Raw genomic sequence first — 26919 nt, 5'->3', positions numbered from 1 at the left:
TCTTCAGCAGGGAAGATGGTTCAAATTGATGGGAAGATGGATGGAGCCAAATACAGGACCATTCTGGAAGAAAACCTGATGGAGTCTGCAAAAGACCTGAGACTGGGACGGAGATTTGTCTTCCAACAAGACAATGATCCAAAACATAAAGCAAAATCTACAATGGAATGGTTCACAAATAAACATATCCAGGTGTTAGAATGGCCAAGTCAAAGTCCAGACCTGAATCCAATCGAGAATCTGTGGAAAGAACTGAAAACTGCTGTTCACAAACACTCTCCATCCAACCTCACTGAGCTCCAGCTGTTTTGCAAGGAGGAATGGGCAAAAATTTCAGTCTCTCGATGTGCAAAACTGATAGAGACATACCCCAAACGACTTACAGCTGTAATCGCAGCAAAAGGTGGCGCTACAAAGTATTAACTTAAGGGGGCTGAATAATTTTGCACGCCCAATTTTTCAGTTTTTTTATTTGTTAAAGTTTGAAATATCCAATAAATTTCGTTCCACTTCATGATTGTGTCCCACTTGTTGATTCTTCACAAAAAATTACATTTTTATATCTTTATGTTTGAAGATATATGGCAAAAGGTCAAAGTTCAAGGGGGCCGAATACTTTCGCAAGGCACTGTGTGTGTGTGTGTATATATATATATATAATATAATTTTTTTTTATTTATTTTTTACCTTTTATTTATTCAGGGAAGGTTCACTGAGAGGCAGCCTCTCTTTTGCAGGAACGGTCTGATCACAGTTACACATTCATACCTGGAAGCTGCCCAATACAACCACAGTCTGATCTGCTGGCCACTGAGCAGCTCCACTGGAGCAGGGTTAAAGTGCCTTGCTCAATGGCACCTCAGTGGTGGTAATGAGGGAGGGACAAGCGCTGTTCTTTCACTTTCCCTACCCAGACGGTCTGGGGATTGAACCGACGACCTCCTGGTCACAAGCTCGCATCTCTAACCTTTAGGCCACTGTGTTATTACCATATCACTTTCGCATATCCTTCATCTTACTTACACCTCACTTTGCACCGGCTTTGTAATGCCTACTTAATCTGTACTTTATGTAGCTTTTTTGTATTCTGTATTCCTGCACTGAATTTAATGTGAAACTGTATGTTGTCCTGCACGCTTATGCTGTTCTTGGCCAGGTCACCGTTGCAAATGAGAACCTGTTCTCAACGACACACAGGTTAACACTTCACTGTTCGCCTTGGCAACAATATTCATGTGCCCCTCTCTGAAAAAAGAAAAGAAAAAATATTACATTATAGTCACCATCATCAAGTACATTTTAATAATAAATATCTCATCAAGTGCATTCAAGAGAAATTGAACAGGCGCACCAATGTTCAATATGGCTTTGTTAAACAAACTAAAAAATAGCAGCGCACAGTGAATTGATGCTTCAATGCAACAATAAAAAAAGCAGATAAATGTACAAAGGAAGATTTGTCTTGGACAAAAGGCTGCCACATAAAAATATATATAATACAATACATTCATGGCCAGACACAAGACTTAAGTACAATACAGTGTGCAACACAGGTGCAAACGTGCAAATACATTCCACCCCTCCTCATACCTTGAGGTATCTGAGGTACCTGAGGTAGCTGTGTAGTTCCTGTCAGCCTCAGGTGTGCATTGAGTTTTATGCTTGTACGTGAATTGGGAGGGCTGTATCTGAGAAATGTTTGTAACTTTCCAAAACCAGCAATGGAGTAAGAACACCCACTTCAGACAGCGGTTGGTCAGGTGTGTGGAGGTCTGAAAGGAGCCAGAAGTTGAACCCTTTTTTTTTTATTCGTCACACAACTGTCTTAGGACTCCCTCGAAAACAAGATGGTTCACCTCAATGGGTTTATCCTAATGATTTAACTTGTAGGCTACATCAAACACAATAACAATAACTGTGTCCCTCAAACAAGTGGAACACCATGAATGTTATCCCTGTTGGAACAGTTGATCAAGTCTTGCTTCTCTCTATGACAAGCTGCTCTGCACACAGTTGTTCTTTTTTACTGTGCAAAGGCCAGCACACAATGACTTCATAATCCATTTTTAACTTCCAGAACTGAGCCATAATCAGCTTTCAAACTGTCTGCCATCACTTCTCTTTTTTTTTAAGCCCCATTTTTATTTAAGGACAAATGAAGACCTTCATTTTGACTCTCAATGTCACTGCTAATAGAGTTAACAGGTTAGTTCCATTGAGATGAAGGATGTTTCCCATAGGGAGATCTTTCCAAAAAAGCAACACAAGGATGAATGAATGAAAAGGAAATGAATACCCTCTAGATGGCACTGTTGACTGTCTCATTTCCCAAGAGACAGGAAGAGTGTTTTGCACTCTTTTAGAGCTGAACACACTTTCAGCTGTAATCACTGTGTGTTTGTATAGATTATGTGGTGAGTGTGGATGTGAATTTGGGCTATGTGCTATTTTAATTCCTTTATTAGTTATTTTCAGAGGCAGCTGTAGACATTTCCCAGTCTTTTGCAAGTCTATATTCATCACATACCAGTTGAATTTAGTTGGTGTTTTCCTAGTTAATATTATAAGTAGGCGCATAAGTAGGCTATTATAAGTAACTGTAGTATGACGACATAATTGTAAGTAATATTTGGTTCTGGTTCTATCCAAATCTCGCGAGGCATCGCAGTCGGTATTCACCAAGGAGAGCGTACGCATTTTGCTTTGACGTTCTTGCGTTATTCACATGATGCCATTACGTCCAATAATGTGCGTATCCCACTCGATCTCATCTCACTAGGTGCAACAGTCGGTACAACTACTAGCTACTACTTTAGCTATAGTTGGGTGCTTCTGAGTTGAGTTTGTGAGAGGCTATGTCAACCGGAGAAGTATTGGTTAGTAAAGCAGACGGGAACGGCGGAATAATGGGTGAGTTTTCTCAGATTTTTAAACATTTCCTCGTCCGTGTGTAAAGTTGACTCAAGTCTAACTCTAACAGAGTTGTCTTTTGTTTAGCCAACAGTTTCTAGCTATATAAGCGAAGAGAAATGCTTAGCCATTAAGGAACCCGCTCGGGAATAACGTTAACGTTAGTGGTTCCGTGTTTAACGTTAGCCTAGCCCCGGGTAACTACTCTCATAGGAGAATGTCACAACAAACTTCATGTAAAAATCTGAATTTAATGTCTCATTGCTTTTTCGCGCAGCGTAGTTAGCTAACGTTAACTTAAAGTTACACACACCGGGAAATTATAGTCTTCCGGTAATTTTGTTTTAAGTAAGGCTAACTAACGTTAGTTAACCCCGTTTAGTCTGGGCGCTAACGGGCCACCATGCTGTATTATGGTGTAACTTGAAAATGGCAATACTTAAGATTTCAGTCCTGGTTGATTTAGAATTTGTATTGAAGTGAAAACAATTAAGTTGTGCTGAATTTAAAACTGGCTCTTAATGAGTGCTAGAATGACTTGTAGCAGTAAGGTTAAACGTTCTAGTATACTTTACTATCTTCAAATGTATGAATGGAGTTTGGCTCTCTAAATAACATTTAGTATTGCACGTTATTAATGTTAATAGTGCCGTGACGTTAGTTGGTTTACTACGTTAGCCTGGCATTTCCTGTTATTGTTGTGAGTAACGTTAGCTACGTAGTCAAACCTGCTCATTACAAGAGAAGAGAACTTTCTGCTGTTGCAGTGAAACCCACCACCAGTATTTAGGTTTAACGTTAGACTTTTAACGTTGTTTACCAGCGATACGATTGGATAGCGTGAGGAATGTTAGCTAACGTTACATAGGTGAGTGTTGTCCTCCCAGGTGGTCAAACAGGTCTGTCTGTAGTAAAGTTACTGAAAGCCTAAAACCTGTCAGCTGAGTCACAATGTGATGTCAGTGAACGTTACGTTACTAGATCATCTCCACTCATAGCCACAGGAATCATTCTCAATTTAGCACTTGCATGTATCCACATGCACCATAACGTCATTTATTTCATCCGTGATCCTGTTAAATTTGTGGTTAGTTGACAGACTAGTTATTATATTGCGACATGTTTTGATGTTACATGCCTGGTCATCCCACTGCAGTCTGACTCACAATATTCAAATCTGATTGGATGTGGTGTATCCATTACAAAGTCACACAACCATACAGTTGTTGTAGTTTAACTTGCCATTTATAAAAGAAGAAGTACAGGTACATGCAGTGATTAAACATCTAAGACTACAATGGGACTAAAGTTGGTGGTAAATTGCAGTCAAGCCAAGTGACACATTGTCTGTGCTGTTTGCATAGTAGCAATGACATAGCACAGACGGGCAGGTCAGGCATTTAGCCAGACAGAAAGAGAATGTCAGATGGCGTGACAGTCAAATACCAGGGGGACGTCTGCGATGACAGAGCTGTGTATGAGGGTGCTCTCAGTTTGTTCAGGTGTTAGTGTAATAGAGCCTGATTATTTCTAAAGTCATCAATGGAGGATACATTATTATCCTGTCTCTATATGCAGTGAGATGGCCTTTTTCAGGTTTGTAAGTCTGGGATCACACCACAGGTAGGATTGGGTGTCGAGAACCGGTTCCAACTTGGTACCGTTTCAAAAATTCAATTCAAAAAAACTTGGAACCAATGACTGGATTCAAAACCAAATTTTCGTTTTGAATCCAGTCAACGGTTCCAAATTTAACGCACGCAAGTTTTGGTTTCCGTAGCAGCCAGCGTACTTCAGTACTTCAGTCATAGAGCACAGTATGCGGCGCTCTTGGGGCTTTATTTTACGTTGAAGAAGCCCGGTGAAACTGTAAATCACCATTAAATCAAAATAAAATGTTCATCTTGTCTGTGAAATAAGCATGTGACCCAATTCAACTTCACCCCTCAAAGAATTGGAATCAATAAGACCGGAATCGAAAAGAAGAATCAGAAGAGAGTTGGCTATCTTTCTATGAATATAGATGAAGTCTTGCGAATAGAGATTAAATTGTCAATGCAATGCTGTCAGCTTCAGTATACTCCAATGTATGCATTGAAATAGGCTGATTTTATAGAGATTATATTCTAAAAATCACAAAATGAGACAGCTCGGGATGCATTGTGTTGTAAATATGTAGCCTAGATGCCTATCATAAGAATAATTTCATTAATTTATTGTGTGACTGAAACAATGACAAAATGGATATTGTGGGGATTATTGGTAACATGTTGTATTATTTAGCATGTAGTATGCATACTGCCATAACAATATCAACAGGATATACACTTTTTTTTGTCGCTGTGTATATCATAGACAAATACACTTACCACAGTGGAATAATCAAAACCTGGTTAATGGCATGCAGTCATGGGATTCACTGCACATGTGAAGGGAGAATGCATATTGCATGCAGCGTGTGATGCTACTGAGTTAGCATGAAGCAGCACAGTGATAACATGTGATTTAAAGGTGCACGGCAGACAGAAATGTGGGCAGTTGGTTCAGGGTTGCAGATAGGCTGAACTCTAGGTGAATGGGAATGTTTTAATCAACATGCTTCACGATCTAAAACAGTCTACTATTGAATAGTTTTCAAATTGTCACATGTGTTCCACTTTCAGATATGACTTCACTGACATGCACTGATAGTTCCCCTCTACTTTTAGTTTCATATGTCATTTTTTAGTGGTATGTCGCGCTTGTTCTACTGGCAGATACATCTAACATTATTTATATAAGACATGATGCCCACTGGCATACTGCTAGCTTTGTTCAGACTACACTCCCTATGTTTGTCATACAGAGCTGATAATAAGCCACAACTAGTCCTATTAGTTCAGCTACCAGAAAAGTAACATTCATCACATCAGTATTTTGGCTCAACGGATGTACATTGCTGGGATAAAGCCTGACATGCTGGATGTCCCTCCCCTTCCGCTATCTTTTTTGCCATAGATTTCAAGTTCCCTGTTGTTGAATTCGGGGCTATTGAAATAAGTTAAAATGTAAAACAGCTGAGCTTAAATTTGCCATTAGACATTAAACAGGAATTGTCTGTAAACTCTCCCGTCTCTGAAACTCTGTTTATTTCCCATGTGAGACGAAAAATCTAATTTGGGACTTTTTTCAGACGCAGTGTCAATGGAGCCAAGTGGTATCAACAGAGCAGCTTGGAAGAATAATAGTGTGGGGTGATGCACGATATGTCTGAGCTTTGCTAAGGTCGTGGGAAGGGGTTTTGTCAGAAAGCATTGGTATCCTCTCTCTGCTGTTTCAGTGCTCAGAGCCCTGCCTCTGGATGAGTTGGACCTCTTTGTAACCCCAGCTTCCTGGAGGCTCACCGCATTGTTTCCTGTAGTTTAGAACAGCAAAATGCACCGTGCATATCACTTATTGTCGCAGTGATTTCATTTGTCAGTGACACTGGCTTGGAGCTTAAGCTGAAGACACAGATGTTGGTTCAGTTTTAGAGAATGGCACTTGTTCCACCATTTGACAATAGTATCTTAACTATTTAAAGAGTGCTGCCCCCCTACTTACTTTTTACATTGACTTTGTGTAGAACAACTGTAATTACCACGAAAAAGTTGCCTCAGTTTTTGTTTCTGTGACAGTAAAACAATAAGTAGGAATAGTGAGTAATGAGTAACGTCTGCCTGTAACTGAAAGTTGATGCACAAACAGACCCAAATTCAGGCTACTATTTTCTGAGGTAAGTAGTGTGTGCATGTGTGGTTACAGTTTGGCTGAGAAATTGTGACCTAGCTCAGTGTTCGTGACACCTCTCTGTAGATTATAGCACCTTACCCACAAAGCATCAGACCATAGCAGTACAGTTGCTGCTGACGCTTTTTGTGTCACGTATGTCAGGGCTTTAAATTTGCACGCACCAAAAATTGTATGCACCAAAAATGCTTTACCTGCACCAAAAATATTTTATCACAGCCCCATTTGGTCTATATGTCCTTCTTTCTCAGCATACCACCGAAGGAAATCCAACAACGTCCGCTGTAACTTTGTCTTCTTGTTTTCACTGTGCAAGTTTCCAAACACGTGATTGCAGCCAGAATCTGATGTCGCTCTAAAAGATTGCATCGTGATCCATGAAGAGTCACACTGGCTGCATCTCATGGCCCTTATGTGATAGCTCCTCGACTCCTCGGCTGAACTGGACGTTGTTCTGTTCCTCCTCGGCGAAGGCCGTCTCAAAGCTCTTATTTCTGCCCCGAGGAGCGAGCATCGAGGAGGGATCATTGAGGAGCTATACACAAGTTCACTCGCCAAATCCCGGGTGGCGCCATAACTCTACACAAATGCACTTAATTTCCGCCGGAAGTGGTTTGCGCAGCGTCTGCCGGTGTAAATACAGCGATTTTGATGCTAGCTTGGGAACACGGTTCTACTACTTTGACTGGAGATGGCGTTACTCTCCCCCACCCGAATTAACACAGTCTGACGAGAAAGAGGCAAACTCCATACCCAGTGAAAGTCACCGTTTTTCGGTTATTGGACGACCGGGGCTCCATGGAGCTCCGGAGCTGGCTGGCTGCCAGCTGCCGGCATAACTTTCGTATATTTACAGTTTGAATTTCGTCATGCCACGTATAGAACATCTACCCCGAGGTCTTATAAAGCTAACTATGGTGTCCGATTTCAATTTAATGCATTTTTGTGAACATTAGTGGTTTCGTTTCAGAGGTCTAAGAGTAGGCTAGCTAGCTGTCATTGATAGAGCTCCATCCAGCCGCAGGCTCTATCAATGAGACTCGCGGACAAGAGGCGTTTATTTCCCCGATCGTTTGTTTAAATAACTCAACACACATATCCATTATAAGATTAACTGGAAACTGCAGTAAGAGATTGCGGGCGTAACAAGCTCGCTGACCGCGCTATCACTCACACACAGCGGCCATTTAGCAGGAAGAGTTAATTAATTGTTATATCCTCTTTGTCACTGCGATAATCAGTGCTTTGTCGGCACAACGGAGCTAGCTAGCAAAACAAACCCAGCCCGCCAGAATGGAAGTGGATTGCATCGACAGGACGAGTTTAGGATGTAGAGCGGAAACGGCTCAAAAACTTGTGTATATGCGAAGAGTTGCTAATTCCGCCCAAACTGCTGACAAATTCATGTGACTTTTCAGAGGAAAGGAGGTTTCATCCCTCTCAAACACATTTGCTCGTTGCCTCTCTCCTCCCATGATTTCCTCGCAAGGAAGGGAGGTAAGTGGAGGAGGCAATGTAAGCGACATGAGATGCAGCGAAGGAGTCTCTGATGCGATACCAATTTAAACGGTTGCATGGTGTCACGTGACTCGTCATGTCATCGACGGCTCTTTTCCCATGGTTGTAGGCGGGACCAGGAAGTGAAGAGTCGGCCAGTTTGATCGCGCAATACCACGCCATGGCCTATTTCAGGCTACATTTAAAAAATAATTTTTACGAAAAAATATACACACTGACAGCATTTGATTACCAGTTTATTATATTATGATAGGGCTGGGCAATGTATCAATATTATATCCATATGAGTAGGGTTGGGCATCGTTTTGATTTTAACGATTCTGATTCCAACTGCCATTCTTCCTTTCCATTCTGGTTCTGATCGATTCTCGATTCCGATTCTTTGAGGGGTGGAATTGAAACGGGTCACATGCTTATTTCATAAATAAGAGGAACGTTTTATTTTGATTCAATGGTGATTAACAGTTTTACCGCGCTTTTTCAACGTAAAATAAAGCCCCACTAGAGCGCTGCTTACTGTGCTCCAAGGCACAACAAGCAACACAACAAGCGCCTGGTCGCTACGGAAACCTAAACTTGCGCATGTTAAATTTGGAACCAGTGATCAGATTTTAAACCAAATCCTCCAAACAATTCCAATAAATCAACGATTCCACTGGAATCGTAATTTTTGAACCGATTCCAAGTAGGAATCGGTTCTCGATACCCAACCCTACGTATGAAACTAGATATCGTCTTAGATTTTGGATATCGTAATATGACATAAGTGTTGTCTTTTCTTGGTTTTAAAGGCTGTATTACAGTAAAGTTATGTAATTTTCTGAACTTACCAGACTGTTGTAACTGTTCTATTATTTGCCTTTACCCACTTAGTCATTATATCCATGTTATTGATGGTTATTTATCAAAAAATCTCATTGTGTAAATATTTTGTGAAAGCACCAATTGTCAACCCTACCATATCGTCGCAATATCGAGGTATTTGGCCAAAAATATCGTGATATTTGATTTTCTCCATATCACCCAGCCCTATATTTTGAATGACGTGTTATTGGTAATGTGCTAGACACAACATATTTTCTATACCAAGTTATGTGCACCGTTGCATGTAGAGCTGGGAAAAGGTATTTCGCGCCCTGTTATGTGAAAGCACACAGTGTTAACCAGAGAAATCATTTTCAATGCAATATGCCAGGAGTTTTGACCTAATGCCTTTGTGTACTACGTTAATCCCTTTCGCGTTAGGGCTGAGGTTATGTTTGCAGTCATTTGCTGAATGTTTGACTGCTCTGCTGTTCGTCAACTGTCTCCAACACAGGAAGCAGTGGGGAGAGGGCCCAGGGGTGGGTGGGTGTGTGTGTGTGTGTGTGTGTGTGTGTGTGTGTGTGTGTGTGTGTGTGTGTGTGTGTGTGTGTGTGTGTGTGTGTGTGTGTGTGTGTGTGTGTCAAGTGAAGGATGCATCTTCTTAAATGCTGACATTAACTGGGGGCCGCTCCTATAAACACAGGGGAAATAACGTCTTGATGATATTGTACAGTTGCTCTACTGTAGGTCCGACTTTGTTGAGTACTGTAGTAATGTGATGTGCTTACAGTGTTAATGACGTTCACGGAAGCTTTCCACTCAGACTCTTGTCCTACGCAGTATTTTTAAGGGTTTCCACCAGAATCTTGGGTAGCTGAGGTGGTTAATGTGGCGGTGCAGCACATGGTGTTATGGCAAATGTGTGTCCAGATGGTGAATGCAAGACTTGAGACTTTCCTCACTCTATACAATATATTTTATATTACATCAATATCGATATATGAGGCTAGATATCGTCTCAAATTTTGGATATCGCAATATTACCCCAGTATCATCTTTTCCTGGTTTTAAATGCTACATTAAAGTAAAATTATATTATATTTTTCTGACCTTACCAAACTGTTCTAGCTGTTGTATTATTTTCCTTCACCCACTTAGTCATTATATCCATTTTGTAATTTTGTGAAAGCACCAATAGTCAACCCTACAATATCGCCACAATATCGATGTATTTGGTCAAATATATCCGGATATTGATTTTCCCCATATCGCCCAGCTCTACACGATACATGACGATACAGCAATTCTGTGATAATCAATATATATTGCTAGACAATCCTATAATGATACATCACGATATCACTGGTCTAACTATGAATACAAATTGCCCGTGAAAAGGTTATGTGTAGGTTTTCTCTCTTTATATACTACTAGTCCAAACTGTTAGAAAACGGCACAATTCTGCAGCACAAGTTTTTCAGTCTGTAAATTGAAATTACAGAACTGTGGAGCAACTATGGGTCTATACTTTGGACTTATACGTGGCAGGGCATCCGTTATTTTCCTCAATTTGCTGTCCGTCATCCCGTCGAAATCCTCTTTGGCTAAGTTAACTTAGGGCTGGGCAATATATAGATATTATATTGATATATGAGGCTAGATATCGTCTTAAATTTTGGATATCGTTATATCCTGATATGACACAAGTGTTATCTTTTCCTGGTTTTAAACGCTGCATTACAGTAAAGTGATGTCATTTTCTGAACACACTAGGCTGTTCTAGCTGTTCCATTATTTGCCTTTATCCACATAGTTATTATATCAACATAACTGTTGATATATTATCAAAAATCTCATTGTGTGCATATTTTGTGAAAGCACCAATTGTCAACCCTACAATATCGCAACAATATCGATATCGAGGTATTTGGTCAAAAATATCGGGATATTTGATTTTCTCCATATCGCCCAGCTCTAAGTTAACTTATGTTCAAGTTTCCCTTATTCATGTGTTGAGCCATGAAGTACCAACCCTGGGAGCAGGGAAATCTATTTAGAGCGTCTTATTTTAGTCATTGAAATATCAATATTTGGCGCCAGCATATCAATTATCGTATCGTACGAAGAAGGACAACGATATATTGCTGTATCGATATTTTGTCCCACCCGTAATTGTTAGTGATTAGACCTTTTGCTTCTAAAATATCCCACCTGGAAAAAATACTCCTTTTTCTGAAATTGCAGCAAGAGCGCAGCTCATATTAGATTTTTTTACTCCAATGCCAGTTTTGCACACAGTTGTCTCGATTTTGTCTTAGAGGGAGCCCACAGTGTCAGACTTCCAAACTTTTTTTTTTTTACATCAAGGACCCCTAAATTGACACAAATTAGACCATGGACCCCCATTTTATAAGATGTTGTTCCAGGGACCCCATCTGATAGGGATTTTTGTTTTTAGATGTGTTATAACAGAAAGTGTATGAAACCCATGCCCAAAATAGTCATACATACTGTCATTGGGTAACTTATGGATGGAATTAGAGAAAGAAATTAAGTATTCCCTTTTTTTTCCTGGGGACACCCTGTAACCCCCTCAAGGACCCCACTTTGGGAGCCCCTGGTCTTGGTAACAACTTTTTTGGCTTGTGACCCATTAAATCTAAGCTACCTCTAGTTGTGATCCATTATTACTGGTTGCTAATGTTTATGCATGCCAATGAATGATCGTCCCCTCTCAATTTTCGATACTGTTTGAGCAACCCAAGGAGGTACCAACTCTCCAGTATTTCACAAGAAAACTGTTATTGAAATAAGAATTATAAATTTAAATACAGCAAAGTAAAATAAAAAAAATGTGTACAGCTAAAATATATATAGTTTGTATTTTTTGCCATTGGGTTAATTACAGGAATAGCCTTTGCTCCTGTACCTGCTTTCATGTTTGAATGTATAAATGTGTATGAATCTCTTCTGATGTTAGTAGAGGTGGTCATGAATACAGCGATGGTGGCATGCCTCTGTTATAAACAGCTGGGGGAAGCACTAGTTTAACACACGTCAACTAACTAACATCTGTCCTTGCAAAGCAGAATGTGTCAACATATTTCATTACTGAGCCCTTATAGTTGCTGCTATAATATTTAAGAAACGCCCTATATTGTAGGATATTTCATGTCCGTTAACTGGCAAATAGAGACTGAGACCTGTTCTCCAGATTCATAGTACATCTGTATTTACTGTGCTACTGTTATTTTAACCCAGCCTTTTTTTTAAGTGTTTCCATTGTTCCTACAGTAACTCAATGAGCTTGATTGATATTCCCTGATAATAGTTGTGTCCTTTTACTAATTTCTTCCTCCGGTTCTTTTCTCTCTGTTTTTTTCCTGCCTCATGGACCTGCCTCACGGACCGCTGCCTTCCCATATCATTTTTTTTTTTGTCATCTTGCAAACCTGTCTGCTCTCACACCCAGCTGTAAGTACTCTACTTGTTTCTCATCAATCTGCAGGGCCTCTAGATTGTAGTTAAGTTGGCTCATAAAAAATTCACTGAGTACGTTTACATGCACACCAGTATTCCACTATTATTCCGAATATGACAATATTCAGAATTTGATACAGGTCATGTAAACAGCACATTCTGTTTGGATATGACAAATTTATATTACGAATTTCCAATTAAGACACGTGGGATTTGCCGATATTATTCAGGTTTAAGAGGCATTCTTTAGACATATACACAGCACGTTCGGAATATGCGTCTCAATCAGGGTTTTTACAGCAGTTTACCGCCTGTTTGCGGCTTACGGTCAGCTCTGTGCGTTGCTATGGTTGTTGTACACAAACCTTCCAGCCAACAGTTTGCAGGGCTGCGGTAGAGATGCATGGCCGAAAGAAAAGAAGGAGAAACGCTGCTACTTTTAAACATTATCAAAGACTTGGATATCAACAGGTTTTTGGATATGAGCAAACATTGCAACACCAACCTTTTCAAGAAGCTGGTTGAAAGAATTAAAGAGGGAGGCGGTCGAACAAGTCTGTTTTGCATGGCTACATGTAAACGGCAATATTAGTGGAATAGTCACTTTCATTAGCCATGGAAACAGCTTAGTTGGAATAAGGGAAAAAAACAGAATATTATGCGCATTTAAACGTATTAAGGGTTAGCCAATTGCAGTTCCTTTTAGCTTTAGAATAGAGTCATTTGTATGTAGACACACCTGCGGCTCAAATAAATGAGTTGTTTATTTTTGGTCCACAGCTACAGAAGAACCTGGAGGGCTATGTGGGCTTTGCAAATCTTCCCAACCAAGTTTACAGAAAATCTGTGAAGAGAGGTTTCGAGTTCACACTCATGGTTGTGGGTGAGTAATCCTCTTGTAGCACTCTATTACACCATTGTTTCTCCTCAGTCTTTGACACAATCAGGCATTCATCAGATATTAACAAACACTGCTACGAGAGTTACGGTTCCTCAATCTGTTTTGCTTATTCAAGTGTGAAGGTCTTAAAAGATGTTGCTACATCTACATACAGTAGATCTGTGTCCGTGTTAGAACTTGTAGCTCCTACTGTACATGCTCATGTGTTGAGCAGTATTGAGTTTCACAGAAACGTCCCAGCTGAAAGCGATAGCAGCTGGCCGCCCAAACGCATTAGAGACGGTCTCAGTTGAGGAGGATAAGTTGCACGTAAAACAAGAGTCTGGCAAACCATATTTAAAACAAAAATATGCCATTCAGCAGTACAGGCAGCCCACTACTGCTGCATGTGTGCGGTTGTGTCTCTTGGATTGCGTGGTGGGAGGAGGTTTTCCTGTCATTCCATTCACGCAGCCAAAGTCAAAAGCCTGAGCAGCTGATTCAACGGGAGACGCACCCAGACAGCCCTTCCTTTCTCCGCTGCATGTTATCCAGAGGTACCTGAGCAGGAAGCTGCTCTGAATTCCTGCATGACGTCGCATCCTGTCCCTTCGAGTTCACAACCCTTACCTGCCTCCAGGGCTAAAGAACCCGTCTCCATGGCAATGAGATTACCCTCCTCCCTTCTGACTTTGTTCATGTAGGGCATGCCCTGTAGTCCCCCCTTCCCCGTGCTGTGCACTCTCAGTAAAGAGGCTGTTATGTGGCAATTTTGTTTGCAGCATATCATTAGAATAGCAGGGTAATTGGCAAAGGCAAGTCCTTGTCATGCTGGAAGTAGATGAAGCGTCTTTTCCTTAATTTTCTGGGGTGATGGCAGTGTTATAAAACACCAACTGAGGAATTTATGGGATATGATGGGATTTCTAGACACATATTTCAGAGACAGTTGTGAAGTAAGGCAATTTATTTTACAAACAGCTGACTTGTTTTCACTATATTTTAGTGCTTACTTCATTAGACATTACAAGACATTAAAAGGACAATAAATATGGTGGAAACCAGGCTGCTTACACCCTCAGGAAAGTATGACCACTCCAGGAATGAATACATTTTTTTGGTGTTTTCATTATGGGCGTATACCACTTACACAACTGGTACACACCCAATGCCTACCCATTATATAACATGAACTACAAGGTATGGGGGGAACAAATGCATAACAATACGTTTCTTTTAATTTATTTTAAAACAGAAAGTAGTGCAAGTGACAAAGAGAAACAATCCTAGACTGAGACATTATTCCTACTGGCAACTTTGGTAAACTAACGTCATTATAAAAATGCGGAACATTTTGAACACTCCTGTATTACACTGCACTTAAAGTGCCCATATTATGAAAAAAATCACTTTTTCTGGGATTTGGGGTGTTATGTTGTGTCTCTGGTGCTTCTACACACATAGAAACTTTGAAAAAAATCCATCCATGCTGTTTAGAGTGAGATACGGTTTCTGAATGTGTCCTGCCTTCAGTCTCTGGGTGAGCTGTTCAAAATCGGCACGGCTTGTGACGCCACAAGCCGAAACGAGCAGGCTAACCGCAACCATTAGCTCGTAGCGTTAGCCTTAGCATGCTAACGCTAGCATGCTAACGCTAGCATGCTACCTCATTCTCAATAGCAAAGCACTGCTACAACACCACACAAGTTCACCATAATCTACAAAAGAACTACTTACATGTGCACCCTCATTTAGAAGTCTCCCAGCTAATCCTGCCTTGTAACTGACCGAAGTTGTAGAAACAGCCTTTCTTTTACTGTCTATGGAGCTAGCTAGCTGACATGATCTACATCTGAGCTACTGCACATGTGCAAGTGCAATCAAAGATAGTACAGAAGAAGAAGAAGAAAAGAGGTCTCACTCTGTAACTAAAACAGAGACCAGCTGAAAAGAGGATCTGCAGCAGTGAGATAGAGCACTGCAGTACAACTAAAATATGGTGTTTTTTGAAAATTAAACCATGTAAACCTATTCTGGTACAACCTTAAAATACAATTATGAACCTGAAAATGAGCATAATATGGCTGCTTTAACACTTTCCCCAAAAGCAGCAGGTCACAATAAGCTATAAAACTGAAAAGTATCTCTTATGCTATGAAATTGAAAATACAAAATACGGGCTTTTGGGTGATACGTTAGCCGGTTCCAATGTGTTTCCATTCACATACCCTCCAACGGTAGAGCCATGCCAATACACCGTCCCTGTCTCATGCAGAACTCTCTCTCTGTGCTGTTGTAGCTTACCACAGGCGGATCTTCAGGATTCCGATGATAAGTTCCAAATAAAACAATTACGAAACTAAAAATCCAAGTAAAGCGCTGCAACTTGAGAACAGTTATTAGTGCAAACAACAATAGAATCTGAACTGAACTTTTACTGTTAGCGCTCGTATGACTTCTCTTTCCCCCCCTTATTGGAAAATATCTAGATAAATGAAAGAGAAAGTACAATTTTGTTTTTGGAAATGCAGTGGGAATCAAATGTCTGACCCATGGTGGGAGAGGCACAACCCTGTTTACAACCCAGTATATATTTTTGAATGTATATGTAGTGGGGGGATAGCTATTGTTAGCAGACAAGTCAAAGTGGGCCAGTGCCATTTGTTGGTCAAAGTCAATATTTGGCAGTGATTTGCACATTGGCAGGAACTGACCTTGAAGAGCTCATTGTGTTTTGTCCTGGTTGACAGAGAGTTGAATGAGCTCTGTTGTATCCATTTTGGAAAGAATACCCTCACATTAACAAGAGGGGCTTTTTGGAGGAGACAAACTTTGACACAGACAGGAGGAAATTGATGGCTCTGCCAACAGATAAATGTGCAACACTTTTGTCATGCTCTAGACTTGTTAAACTTTTACTGTCTCCTAACCCTTTTAAAGGGAAAGTCCCATTCATAAACACAGAGTGGTGAAGAGAAGATGACTGCTTTCAAGCGATAATGTCGAACGTACAGAATTTCCCCTTCACAAACGAACAGGCCACTTTTCATTTCACCTGCACATTATTAGCCCAGTGTCTTGGATGCCCTATCAAATGAATTAACCTAACGCGGGCTCCCTCTCACAAGCCAAACTTTTCCTGCTTCCCCTCCACCAGCCTCTTGTATGCAGTGGTAAGTGCCTTTGAATAAACCCCCATGGTTTACACAGCTGCTGGAAATTTCCTTTAAAGGAAGTGTGTTGGCTGCTGTGCAAGCCGAGCAGTGAGCCAGCGGGTTTCGGCTTGGCGGGCTTGCTGAGTGAGAGTGATCTTCCTCTGGTGCCTTGCTGCAACGAGTGACAGTGAGTTGTTTCTTTATTTATCCCTGTGCAATACACTGGCATGGAGAATTTTAATGAAACTATGTAATGGCAAGGAGCTTCCATTCCACCCATTGGTTGACAATACACACTGCATTTCTACTGAGTGATGCAAAAGACCCATATAGCAGTTAAGTAAGCCCTCGGTAGTACACTGGGCATATAACAAGTCATATTCGCTTTCTGTACAATAGCTCCTTTAACAGTCTTCTGCTGTGTCCTTATGCTATTTGCAGAAAATGAGTATTTATTTTTATTTAACTAATTGATGTCCTAAAAATGTCCTAAAACTTAATTGTAATAACATCTGGTCTTAAAAATGAGGAGAGTCAAATCATTAACTGAGGAGCCTCCAATTCAAACCTTGTGTTGAAAGTGTTTGGTCTGTCATTATACACTGAACAAACCCATATACTAGCAGTTTTTCAAAGGTAGTCTTGTTTAAAAATGGACTGGACAACCCAACTGTAATGGAAATAGTGATGGAAAAGGAGGGCAGAGCAGTGTGCAATGCACGCCCTGTTTCTTCACCTTGGTTTTCCACTGTTGGAAACTCTCAGGTCTGGTGCTGAATGCCAGTGAGCTCAGCTGACCTGCTCCTTTATCAGAGCAGTCTCTGGCAGCGCTTTCTCTGCTGTTGTCCAACAGTGTGATGTCCCCTTTGCTGACGGTGCTGTTAGCCATGCAGGAGAGGTGCTCCACAACCTGTGGTTATCACTCAATTCTAATTTGGAAGATTGTTTTTCAATGATTTCAAAGGTGGATTAAATGTCAGGAAAAAAAAGCACTGAAGTAACGGTAGACTTGACACATAGTAGGTCTGTGCAATTAATCGTGATTACGATTTCGGCTCCTAATGATCACAAAAACATAGTAATCGAGAAAAACAATTATTTTGCACATTACGTTTTATTTTGTCTTGTTCTAAATGAAAAAAAAGTTCAAATGGGAAAAGTATTTAGGGAAATTTGACAGTTCTAGGTGTTTCGCTGTCAAACTGTTTTACTGTTTTTGTAGTTCAAAAAATGCAACATCTTTCCAAAAGTCAATGAGTAATTGTGTTAAATAAACATATAAGCTGGTATAGAAGTTTAGTCTGGGTTGCATACTTAAAGTATCTGTCCGAACCGCAGATAAAGATTTGACTCATAGATTCGACAGTTCTAATTCTGAAACAGCCTTACTAAAAATTGTAGTTTGAACAATTGAACTAACTATACAGCATAACCTGTTATCTATCTGCAAGATTCAGCAGTAAACCTACAATTTAAAAAAATTGTAGCACAGCACATTTTTTTGTACCGGCAACTGCAGATTAAATTTCCCATAAAGCTATCTGAACTGAACTCTCCTTCCATAAATCACATGTCTGTAATAGACTGTAATAACTGCAGGACAGTCCAGTGTCTATGGTTAGTGCCTGGCTGGAATGAGTGACAACCAATGGCTTATTTATTTACCCTATGCAATATGCTGGCATGGAGGAATTTAATGAAACTATATTTAATTTAAAAACGTATTTCATAGCGCTCAATTTAAACATGATTGGCTCCCATAAATCACATCCAAGACACAAGGAATCACTCCCTTAATTGTGACACACATTTCTTTGCCCTACTTCAAAATGTGACATACCTATGCTGTGTCTCTAATGTGCACTTCTGTACTTACACTTGCTTTTGTGAGTACATAGTGCGTGTACTCTAACAAAGTATGGCCAGCAGCAGTGCACTACGGAGTACCCGGATGCTGCACTCAAAGTGGTCAAAACGTTGAGTGTGAAACGCTGCACACTACTTGTCTTCAGCGGTCGCCAGATTGTGAATATGGCGGGCGAGGAAGCTGCAGCCGTAGCGATTGAAACGGTGGAAATCGAACTACACAAATGTATACATGTTTTTTTTCCAATAAGTACCATTAAACTGCAGTCAGATAATAAGAAAACAAGCCGGTATATAGTATGTCGGGCAACATGGGTGGCGGTAACGCTCTGCCCCACTGCAATTTACCATTAAACCGAAGAAGAGTCGAAATTTACACACTACCCAAGTGAGTACATAATGTACACAGTGCACTAGGGATTGACCAATACTGTTTTTTCAGGGCCGGTACCGATTATTAGTAGTTAATGAAGCCAATAACCGATATTTGGAACCGATATGCATTTACAGTGAATATGAAAATCTTTAGGTCAAAATTAAGATTTTGGAATGTTATAAACTCCAACACAAAATTTTGTTTAAATGCTTTAAAGCAGCCATATTATGCTCATTTTCAGGTTCATAATTGTATTTTAAGGTTGTACCAGAATAGGATTACATGGTTTAATTTTCAAAAAACACCATATTTGTGTTGTACTGCAGTGCTCTCTCTCACTGCTTCTTCTTCTGTACAATCTTTGATTGCACTGCACATGCCCAGTAGCTCAGATGTAGATCATGTCAGCTAGCTAGCTCCATAGACAGTAAAAGAAAGGCTGTTTCTACAACTTTGGTCAGTTACAAGGCAGGATTAGCTGGGAGACTTCTAAATGAGGGCGCACATGGAAGTAGTTCTTTTGTAGATTATGGTGAACTTGTGTGTGTTGTAGCAGTGCTTTGCTATTGAGAACGAGGTAGCATGCTAGCGTTAGCATGCTAGCGTTAGCCATAGCGTTAGCATGCTAATGCTACGAGCTAATGGTTGCGGTTAGCCTGCTCGTTTCGGCTTGTGACGTCACAAGCCTTGCCGATTTTGAACAGCTCACCCAGAGACTGAAGGCAGGACACATTCAGAAACTGTATCTCACTCTAAACAGCATGGGTGGATTTTTATCAAAGTTTGTATGTGTGTGGAAACACCAGAGACACAACATAACACCCCAAATCCCAGAAAAAGTGATTTTTTCATAATATGGGCACTTTAAGCAATTATTTATGAAATTGGAGACTTTGAACATAATACCCAGTAACAGAGTTAGTGTTGTGGGGGGGACAATAAGTCAGACTCAGTGGTGAGTGAAACTGAAGCAGAGGGACAGACACAGAGCTGTAGCTGAGTCCAAGTAGCGCACTTTTTAATTAATTAACTTTATCAGTTATCAGGCAAATAAAATGTCAACACAGATAATCTGCAAACTGCCACAAAATGGTGCCAGTGCCTATAATCTGTTTATCCCTACAGTACTACATGTAAGTGTACTCACGGAAGTATCCAGTTCTGTATTTTCTTCATTGTAACTACTGGCTATTTGCTTTTTTATGACAGTTTGCACTCACTCAGACTGCTGAATATTATAAACCAGTGTTAAGCTGGGCACAGGGTCATATATTGGTTCAGTCTGACTCAGAGCAGAAGGGCTGGTGTGTATTTTTCAGTAAGTCAAAGACAATTCTCCTCTGATCACATTTCTGTATAATGGTTCAGTTTAGTGGCGGATTCATGACCTCATCCCATCCAAACAAGTAGCCACAGCTCTGACCAACCATGATTGGCATCTTCACTAAACCCACCACAACCCCCACCATCATAACTCTGAGTTTGATGTGTTTGGTTCTTCTGTAACCAGAGCTCCTCGTCTTCCCTCTTCACACACTGGGCCGAGACTTGGACCTGGATCTAACTGTGTCTCCTTGACCCTGCTGTTCTTGTCAGCTCTTAGCTTACCTTATTCAAGCTGACATTTTTATCGCATGCATTTTACCCACAGTTTGCACAAGACCACAGCCTCCCCCTGGTACCCATCAGCCATCCATGCATATGAGTCCTCCATTCCCTTTCAGCCTTGAAGAAATGTTTACAGCGGTCCTGCATGTTTCATCATTGACTAGCTATAATCGCTGAGGCATATCTGTTGAGATTGCAAGATAAATGTGGCTCTACCCTATTTATGACTCTGAGAGTGTGTCGAGTGAAGGATCCTTTTGTGTGATGCTTTCTTCATCTCGCCGTCCTCCCTATTCATGAAGTGTGGAGTGGCTGTGTTGCTGGCAGCGGTGGCCCATGTTGGCCCTGGCCACTTGTAAAGGTCAGAAGCAGCTTTTTGGCTGCAGTGCCAGGCCGGCTTATGACTGCCTCTCCTCGCACACTGAAGCTTTTGTTTAGCAGCTCCTTGTTGCCCTCCACTCACCTCAATCTTAACAGCCACGCTGTTGGTGGTATTGAATTACCACAGTCAGTCCCTCTAGGTTCTTGCAGACATTTTTGTGAATATTTTAGCTCCAAAAACTCAGTTATTGTTGTTGAAAACAGCTGAAGGACCATTCTCAGAGCTGTTATTGTTTAATATAGGCTATTTATTTTAGGTTCATTTTATGTACGCATTTTATGTATGCATTTACATGTGTTGCAGCTGTTATAGCTGCTTTTTTTCAAACAGGAAACTCTGTCTTAGCATTTTATTTTGATCAGTCTGTTTTAATAAAACTGTGATCAGGCCCAGCTTACATCCAGGACACGGTCAAACCTTACCCCCCCAGCCTGTCTACTCCGCTCTGCATCCACCAATCTGCTTGCTGCCCCCTCACAGAGAGGGACAACTAATCACTCAACGAAATCCCAGCTGTTTGCTGTCCTGGCTCAAAAATGGTGGAATGAGCTCCCCATTGTCATCAGGACGGCCGAAAGTCTACACATCTTCCACCACAGGCTAAAAACACATCTGTTCCGACTGCACCTCGGATTTAAAAAAAAAAAAAAACACATCAATTTACAGTCGCACTTTGATATGGCTCTTTGTAGTTTGGCTTATTTGAAGCTAATGTACTTGCACTTACTTCTTGCTGTCTGGAGTTTGTACCTTCAGGGTTGAAAGCACTTAATAAGAAGTCGCTTTGGATAAAAGCATCAGCTAAATGACATGTAATGTAATGTAATGTAAAAAGTGCTTGTGACATCTCATATGGGGCTTTGACTTACAACTGATCATTTAGCCCACTTTGTGGAAAATACCGAGATATGTAAATGGATTGTATTTATATAGCCGATCGTGCCGTTGACCAACAAAAACCTGGTCTAAAGTCAATGATGCAGCATTTCATTGTTATTATAAGGCTCGTGCACAGCGACACACTATGCTTGTTACACACAAACATGCAAAAGATTAAAAATAAAAATATTACAACGTGAAATAGTAGTATATGATATGATCACTTCATGCATGAGCAGATCAGTTTCTTCTCCTGAAAATATCTCCTTCCTGCTCAGCAAATCCTCCATCATAATAGCAATGCGCCGAGGTCCAAACGTGCCTGGCTTTTAAAGGGAATGGGAGATGACCTCTGATTGGTTTATTGCATGTTACGCCCAAAACACACCTATGAATAATTAAGACACTAAGTACAACCCTTTTAGAACCATGTGCCCGGCACACGGACCCTTTTTTCTGCCGTTCAACTAGCAAAAGTGGATTCGTACACGCCCTGAACGCACCAGCGCCAGGTACTTCACGCCATGCACTTACATCGTTAAAATAGGGCCCATGATTTTTGGTACATATTGCCCAGCTCTAGTGTTTAGAGACCCTGCCTTAGAAATCGTTAAAATGGAGCTGGTGGGCAAAATGTTTTTGTAGCTGATATGAAAGGAAAAAGAAAATAAGGTTGAAAAAAACTACTTTCCACGGTAAATTATCTGTCACCTAGCAATGTTAAAGATCTTTTAATCTCAAATGTTTAAAGTGTATATTAGAATCAAAGATTGGACCTGCATAAGAAGATTAAGCTGCCATTAAACCTTTGAAACTCATTGTTATGGGGTAATAAAAGTAAAGAAAGTGTCAGTTGTCTGATTGGTTCTTTGAGTACAGTGGTATGGAATCTGTGCTTTCGATTTCAGTTTGTACTCCTTTCTTAGAGTGAAAATTCATTATGACTGGTGGTTTAAAATCTTCCTTCCCTTCTCCTCCCTCCCCGTGATTCTCTCTCATTAGATTCCTAAAAATGCAGACAGGAAATGAATTTGGGAGGACAGAACTTCCACTCTGTCTGTCTCTTCCTTCGTCTCGTGTTAACGCTTGCCTGTTTAGAAAAAGGATTGTTAAAAGGAGCCATTTCCTGTACTGGAAAAAAGTCTCAAACACGTAAAGAATGTCAAACAGTGAAAGATTGCATAAGAAATGGGGTTGATAAACATCTGGGGATTGTGTGCCTCAGTCTGGCATGAAAAAGAGGATCAGAAAACAAGTATTGTGTGAAATGCATCTCTGGAGTTCACTCCCACCCACTCACTCTGGCTCTGTCTTTGTCTTCCAGGGGAATCTGGGCTGGGGAAGTCGACGCTGATCAACTCTCTCTTTCTGACAGACCTGTACTCCCCTGAATACCCGGGTCCTTCGCATAGAATTAAAAAAACTGTACAGGTAAAACATTTCTTTTCAGAAATAGTCAACAGCTTTCTTCTCCAGTCATTTCAACCATTGGCAAATTGGTACTTTTCTTTGTTCACTGTGGTCTACCCTTTTACGTTGGTGTGACGCCGCCACTAATGGAATTCCAATCCCATAAACTTTGGGCCACAGGTTTGTCTGTTATTTGAAACATGATAGGTTCTCGTCACCCTGACACTGGCCTTAGTGTCCAAGCCTGAAGCTGCTGTAACACCCAACCTTTCTTTTTCAGTGTCTCTTAGCATTGCAGCCATTGACTAAATAGTTGCTCTATGATATCTTGTTTTGTGAGGTGTTGTGTTAGCTGTTAAAACTTGCCAACTATTTGTTTGTCTTCGTAAAACCGGTGTATCTGCTTTAACAGAGAGAATTTGTTTGCCAAAGGCAAATATGTTATAATTTCAAATTAGGCAATGGAATTTGGATCGTTGGGTTCTACATTTTGAAAACTTCCCTACAATAACCTATTTAATGTAAACATTGATGACATGACTCCAGTTTTCTTTTTTTTCTTTTTGATGACATAAATAAGTATTTATTTATAGTCTTGTTGAATGTTTTACACAAAATCTACCGCAAAACAGGACTGAGGTACTCCTGTGTTTTGTTTTACGCCGTCATGATCTGCAGACTTGAAACTAAAGATCGAAAACTTTTGATGATTTCATCTAAATGGAATTCCTAGAGCGGATCCTTTGACAGTGAAAAAGAAATTCACCTAGCGTTGCAAGCATGTACAACCCATGTTCACAAAGCTAGGAATGGCCTATCACAATTTCAAACATTCCATGTGGTTTTAAACTGTGGAGATTCAAAGTGGTCAAGATTAGATCAGTGGATAAATGTGACTTTATGTGACATCTCACAAATACAGACAAAATGTGTCATTAACATCCTGCCTCTTCTGTTTAGATGTCAGCTCATTCAGACCAAAGCAACAGCCAATTGCATAACTGGCTCTGTCCTCTGACAAAGACTTTGTGATGAAAAGAGGCATTAAAATGCTAATTGAAAGACCGTTGATGTCAAATATACAGCCAGTGGAAAAAAATGCTCAGAAATAAACTTGTTATTGTTAAAAGAATGAATGAGCAGAATGAGAAAAAAAAAACATTTTGTAATAATGTGCTGAATCTAAAAAATGGATTGGTTGGTTTGCAATTTGATGGCTAGATTACATTTTGTCTGGAATGATTCATTAATATAATCAGTCATCTCATAATGTATCTATTAAACTTTTTACCCTTTTGGCTCTCCATATGGAACCAGGATACTTTCTTGCACTACGAATGGGTGAGAATGAAAGCTGAAAATCAGTGTTACTGATATGTAATACCAATTATCTGACCAAAAACTAGATGTCTATTAATGTTAAAATTCCATAGTATAATTTTGTTTGCCAAAATTGTCTCAATAAATGTCGTTTAAGTAATAACTGCTCAATAATGACTGAATAAAACATCCTTCAACCTGCTGTTGGAAATAAGAAAATACTAGATTAAGTAACAGCAGATAGATGTGAAGTGATATGATATGAAGACGAAAGCTACCTTATTGATTGATACTGTTGGTTTGTGGGTGTGTGTGGGCTGTGAATGAATGAATGAGGTTGTGCTACAATCAGGCTGCATCATGTGAATAAGAAAAGCTGTAAGTAACAGGTGGAAGGATAAGGGTAAGTTTAGTTTAGTTCTTGAATCACTTTACTGTGATTTATTCTGAAACAGTATACTGCAGAAAGGGAAAGCTGGTATACTGTATAATACATGCATACAAAAGGGGTGAGGGAGTTCAAGTGCATGTGTCTGTAACATGTAAGCTGTAAACAGCTTAATGGAAAGGCATGTCTGTGCCAGTCATGAGTTTAGTCTAGCTGAGATGGCCAGTGGCTATGCTTGATTGGATACGAACATCTCTGTAAACACAATATATTTACTTCCTCTGCTCCACGAGGCTCGAGTGTAAACATTCATGTTAGCTCTACATTTCAAAGACAGTGTACATTGTAAGAGGGGTAGGCATGTACTGTATGTATATTTTATATTTGTATATATTTAGATATGTCTTATTGCCTTATTGTCATTGCTATAATTGATTGCAGACCGAAATAGACTTCAATTTCCAAATATTACTAAAAGGGGGTTGTCTTTATTTTTCTTGAGGAGCCAGCATCTCATAGCTGTTTTTATATGGGTAGATTTAAAACCCTAATCTTAAAAGATTTTCATTATATACTGTAGATGTACTGTATGTATGTACTGGAAGATGACGAATGGCGGTGCATGGACACATTCCTTGCAACGTAGAAGACAACATTCAGTTGATGGCATGGGTAGCCCAAAGTATTCTGAAGCACTATAACACTATATGGCATGCCCAGTTTAGACATGTATGGACTCTACCATAAGCTGGTAAATAGAGAAAAAAAGGTTAGAGTGAAAAGCAAATAATACCAGCCTAGCTAACCTCTCAGCCTGCAGTTTGTGACTGTGCTGAAAACATACCCCAGTAGTACTCCATATACAACTATAGTCCAGTTGCTCTTCTTCTGTTGCATTCCAGACAGAGTAGCTGTTCAAGGAGTGTTTATTGCTCCCAGTGGGCATGTATCATTCCCAACAGAATTTTTCCTATTAAAAAAACACTCGCTATCACCACAAGTAACCGTAGGACCAAAATCCTACGGATGATGACTATAAGCCAAGCCTCTGTGTTTGCTAAAGGAGGATATCTCTTCTCTAACTCCTAGCCATTAGGCTTACAGTTTAAAATCTAACCAACTGGCATTTTCAAAAGCATATATTGAGAAATGTTAGATATTGACTATCTGTAAATGCAACTGTACTATAATGCTGCAGCTAGTCAGTGTTTTCAATCAGTCAATGAAACGGTATTCACACTTGAATTAATCGTTATACTTAATCATAAATCTGATCTGTATGTCTTACAGGAATTCAGATTATGGGTTTCCCATAGACAACCAATGTAGTATTGATAACCAAACAAACCCCATCATATCACAGGTGGTTGACTCTAACTGACAGGTGTCTAATGTTTGGAAAGAGGCCCTTACTGACCCCATATGTTTAGACAAATATTGGAAATGGAATACAAAAATGCACGGTTGCCCTCAGAGCTACAGATGCCTTGATTAAAAATGATTCGATTAGATCTAAGAAGGGTGCTTAATGGCGCTATATTTACGGTGTGAAAATGATAGTACATCTCGTACACCTCCATTAAAGTATGTACTGCACAAACCCCATACAGACGACTTCCTGTGATGATGTACTGATAAAAACCAGGCACGCGACTGTGTATACAGTAAACTGCCCCTCCTTATTCCAAGACGAGAAGCTTTCTCTTAGTTATATGACGACAGCATGACTCTCCAATGACTGATTATTACTCCACACAGGCCCTAGTTGGATCCATGGGCGTTAGAGAGCCTCCTCTGATTTGTCACCACTTAGTGATGCCCTGGTTAAGATGTAGTGTTTTTAATATTCATTTTGTCCCCAGGTTACCTTTGTCTCTTGATGGGTGCGACTCAAACACGGTCTTCTCTTTCTGTCTGTAGCACCATTTGAACTAGGGCTGGGCAATATTTCAATATTATATCGAGATCGTGATATGAGACTAGATATTGTCTTAGATTTTGAAGAATTTTAATATCGTTACATGGTAAGTTTAGTCTTTTCCTGGTTTTAAAGTCTGCATTACAGTAAAGTGATGTCATTTTCTGAACTTACCAGACTGTTGTAGCTGTTCTAGTATTTGCCTTTAACCACTCAGTCATTATATCCACATTATGATGGTTATTTATCTAAAATGT

The 26919-nt window shown here is 40.1% G+C and overlaps 1 protein-coding gene and 1 long non-coding RNA gene across 4 annotated transcripts in view; one reads left to right on the top strand and one right to left on the bottom strand.

The window, feature by feature from the left end:
- The first annotated feature begins 2648 nt into the window (after positions 1–2648).
- Positions 2649–26919, top strand: part of sept7a (septin 7a) — a 55325-nt gene continuing 31054 nt past the window's right edge. For 2 of the 3 annotated variants that reach the window (XM_031279317.2, XM_031279319.2), the window contains exons 1-4: positions 2650–2910; positions 4382–4383; positions 13261–13363; positions 22951–23057. In XM_031279317.2, coding sequence (XP_031135177.1) covers positions 2856–2910; positions 4382–4383; positions 13261–13363; positions 22951–23057 — 267 coding nt within the window. In that variant the 5' untranslated portion in view covers positions 2650–2855. Of the gene's footprint in view, positions 2911–4381; positions 4384–13260; positions 13364–22950; positions 23058–26919 lie in introns of all 3 variants that reach the window. The other variant, XM_031279318.2, reaches the window with a different exon arrangement.
- The window catches only part of LOC116035934, a 25330-nt gene continuing 13198 nt past the window's right edge, over positions 14788–26919 (bottom strand). The window contains exon 3 of the long non-coding RNA XR_004101487.1: positions 14788–14803. This is a non-coding gene — a long non-coding RNA (uncharacterized LOC116035934). The remainder of the gene's footprint in view (positions 14804–26919) is intronic.

Source organism: Sander lucioperca, chromosome 16 (genome assembly GCF_008315115.2).
Source record: "Sander lucioperca isolate FBNREF2018 chromosome 16, SLUC_FBN_1.2, whole genome shotgun sequence".
NCBI classification, from domain to species: Eukaryota; Metazoa; Chordata; class Actinopteri; order Perciformes; family Percidae; genus Sander; species Sander lucioperca.
This window is presented reverse-complemented; position numbering and strand designations above follow the sequence as displayed.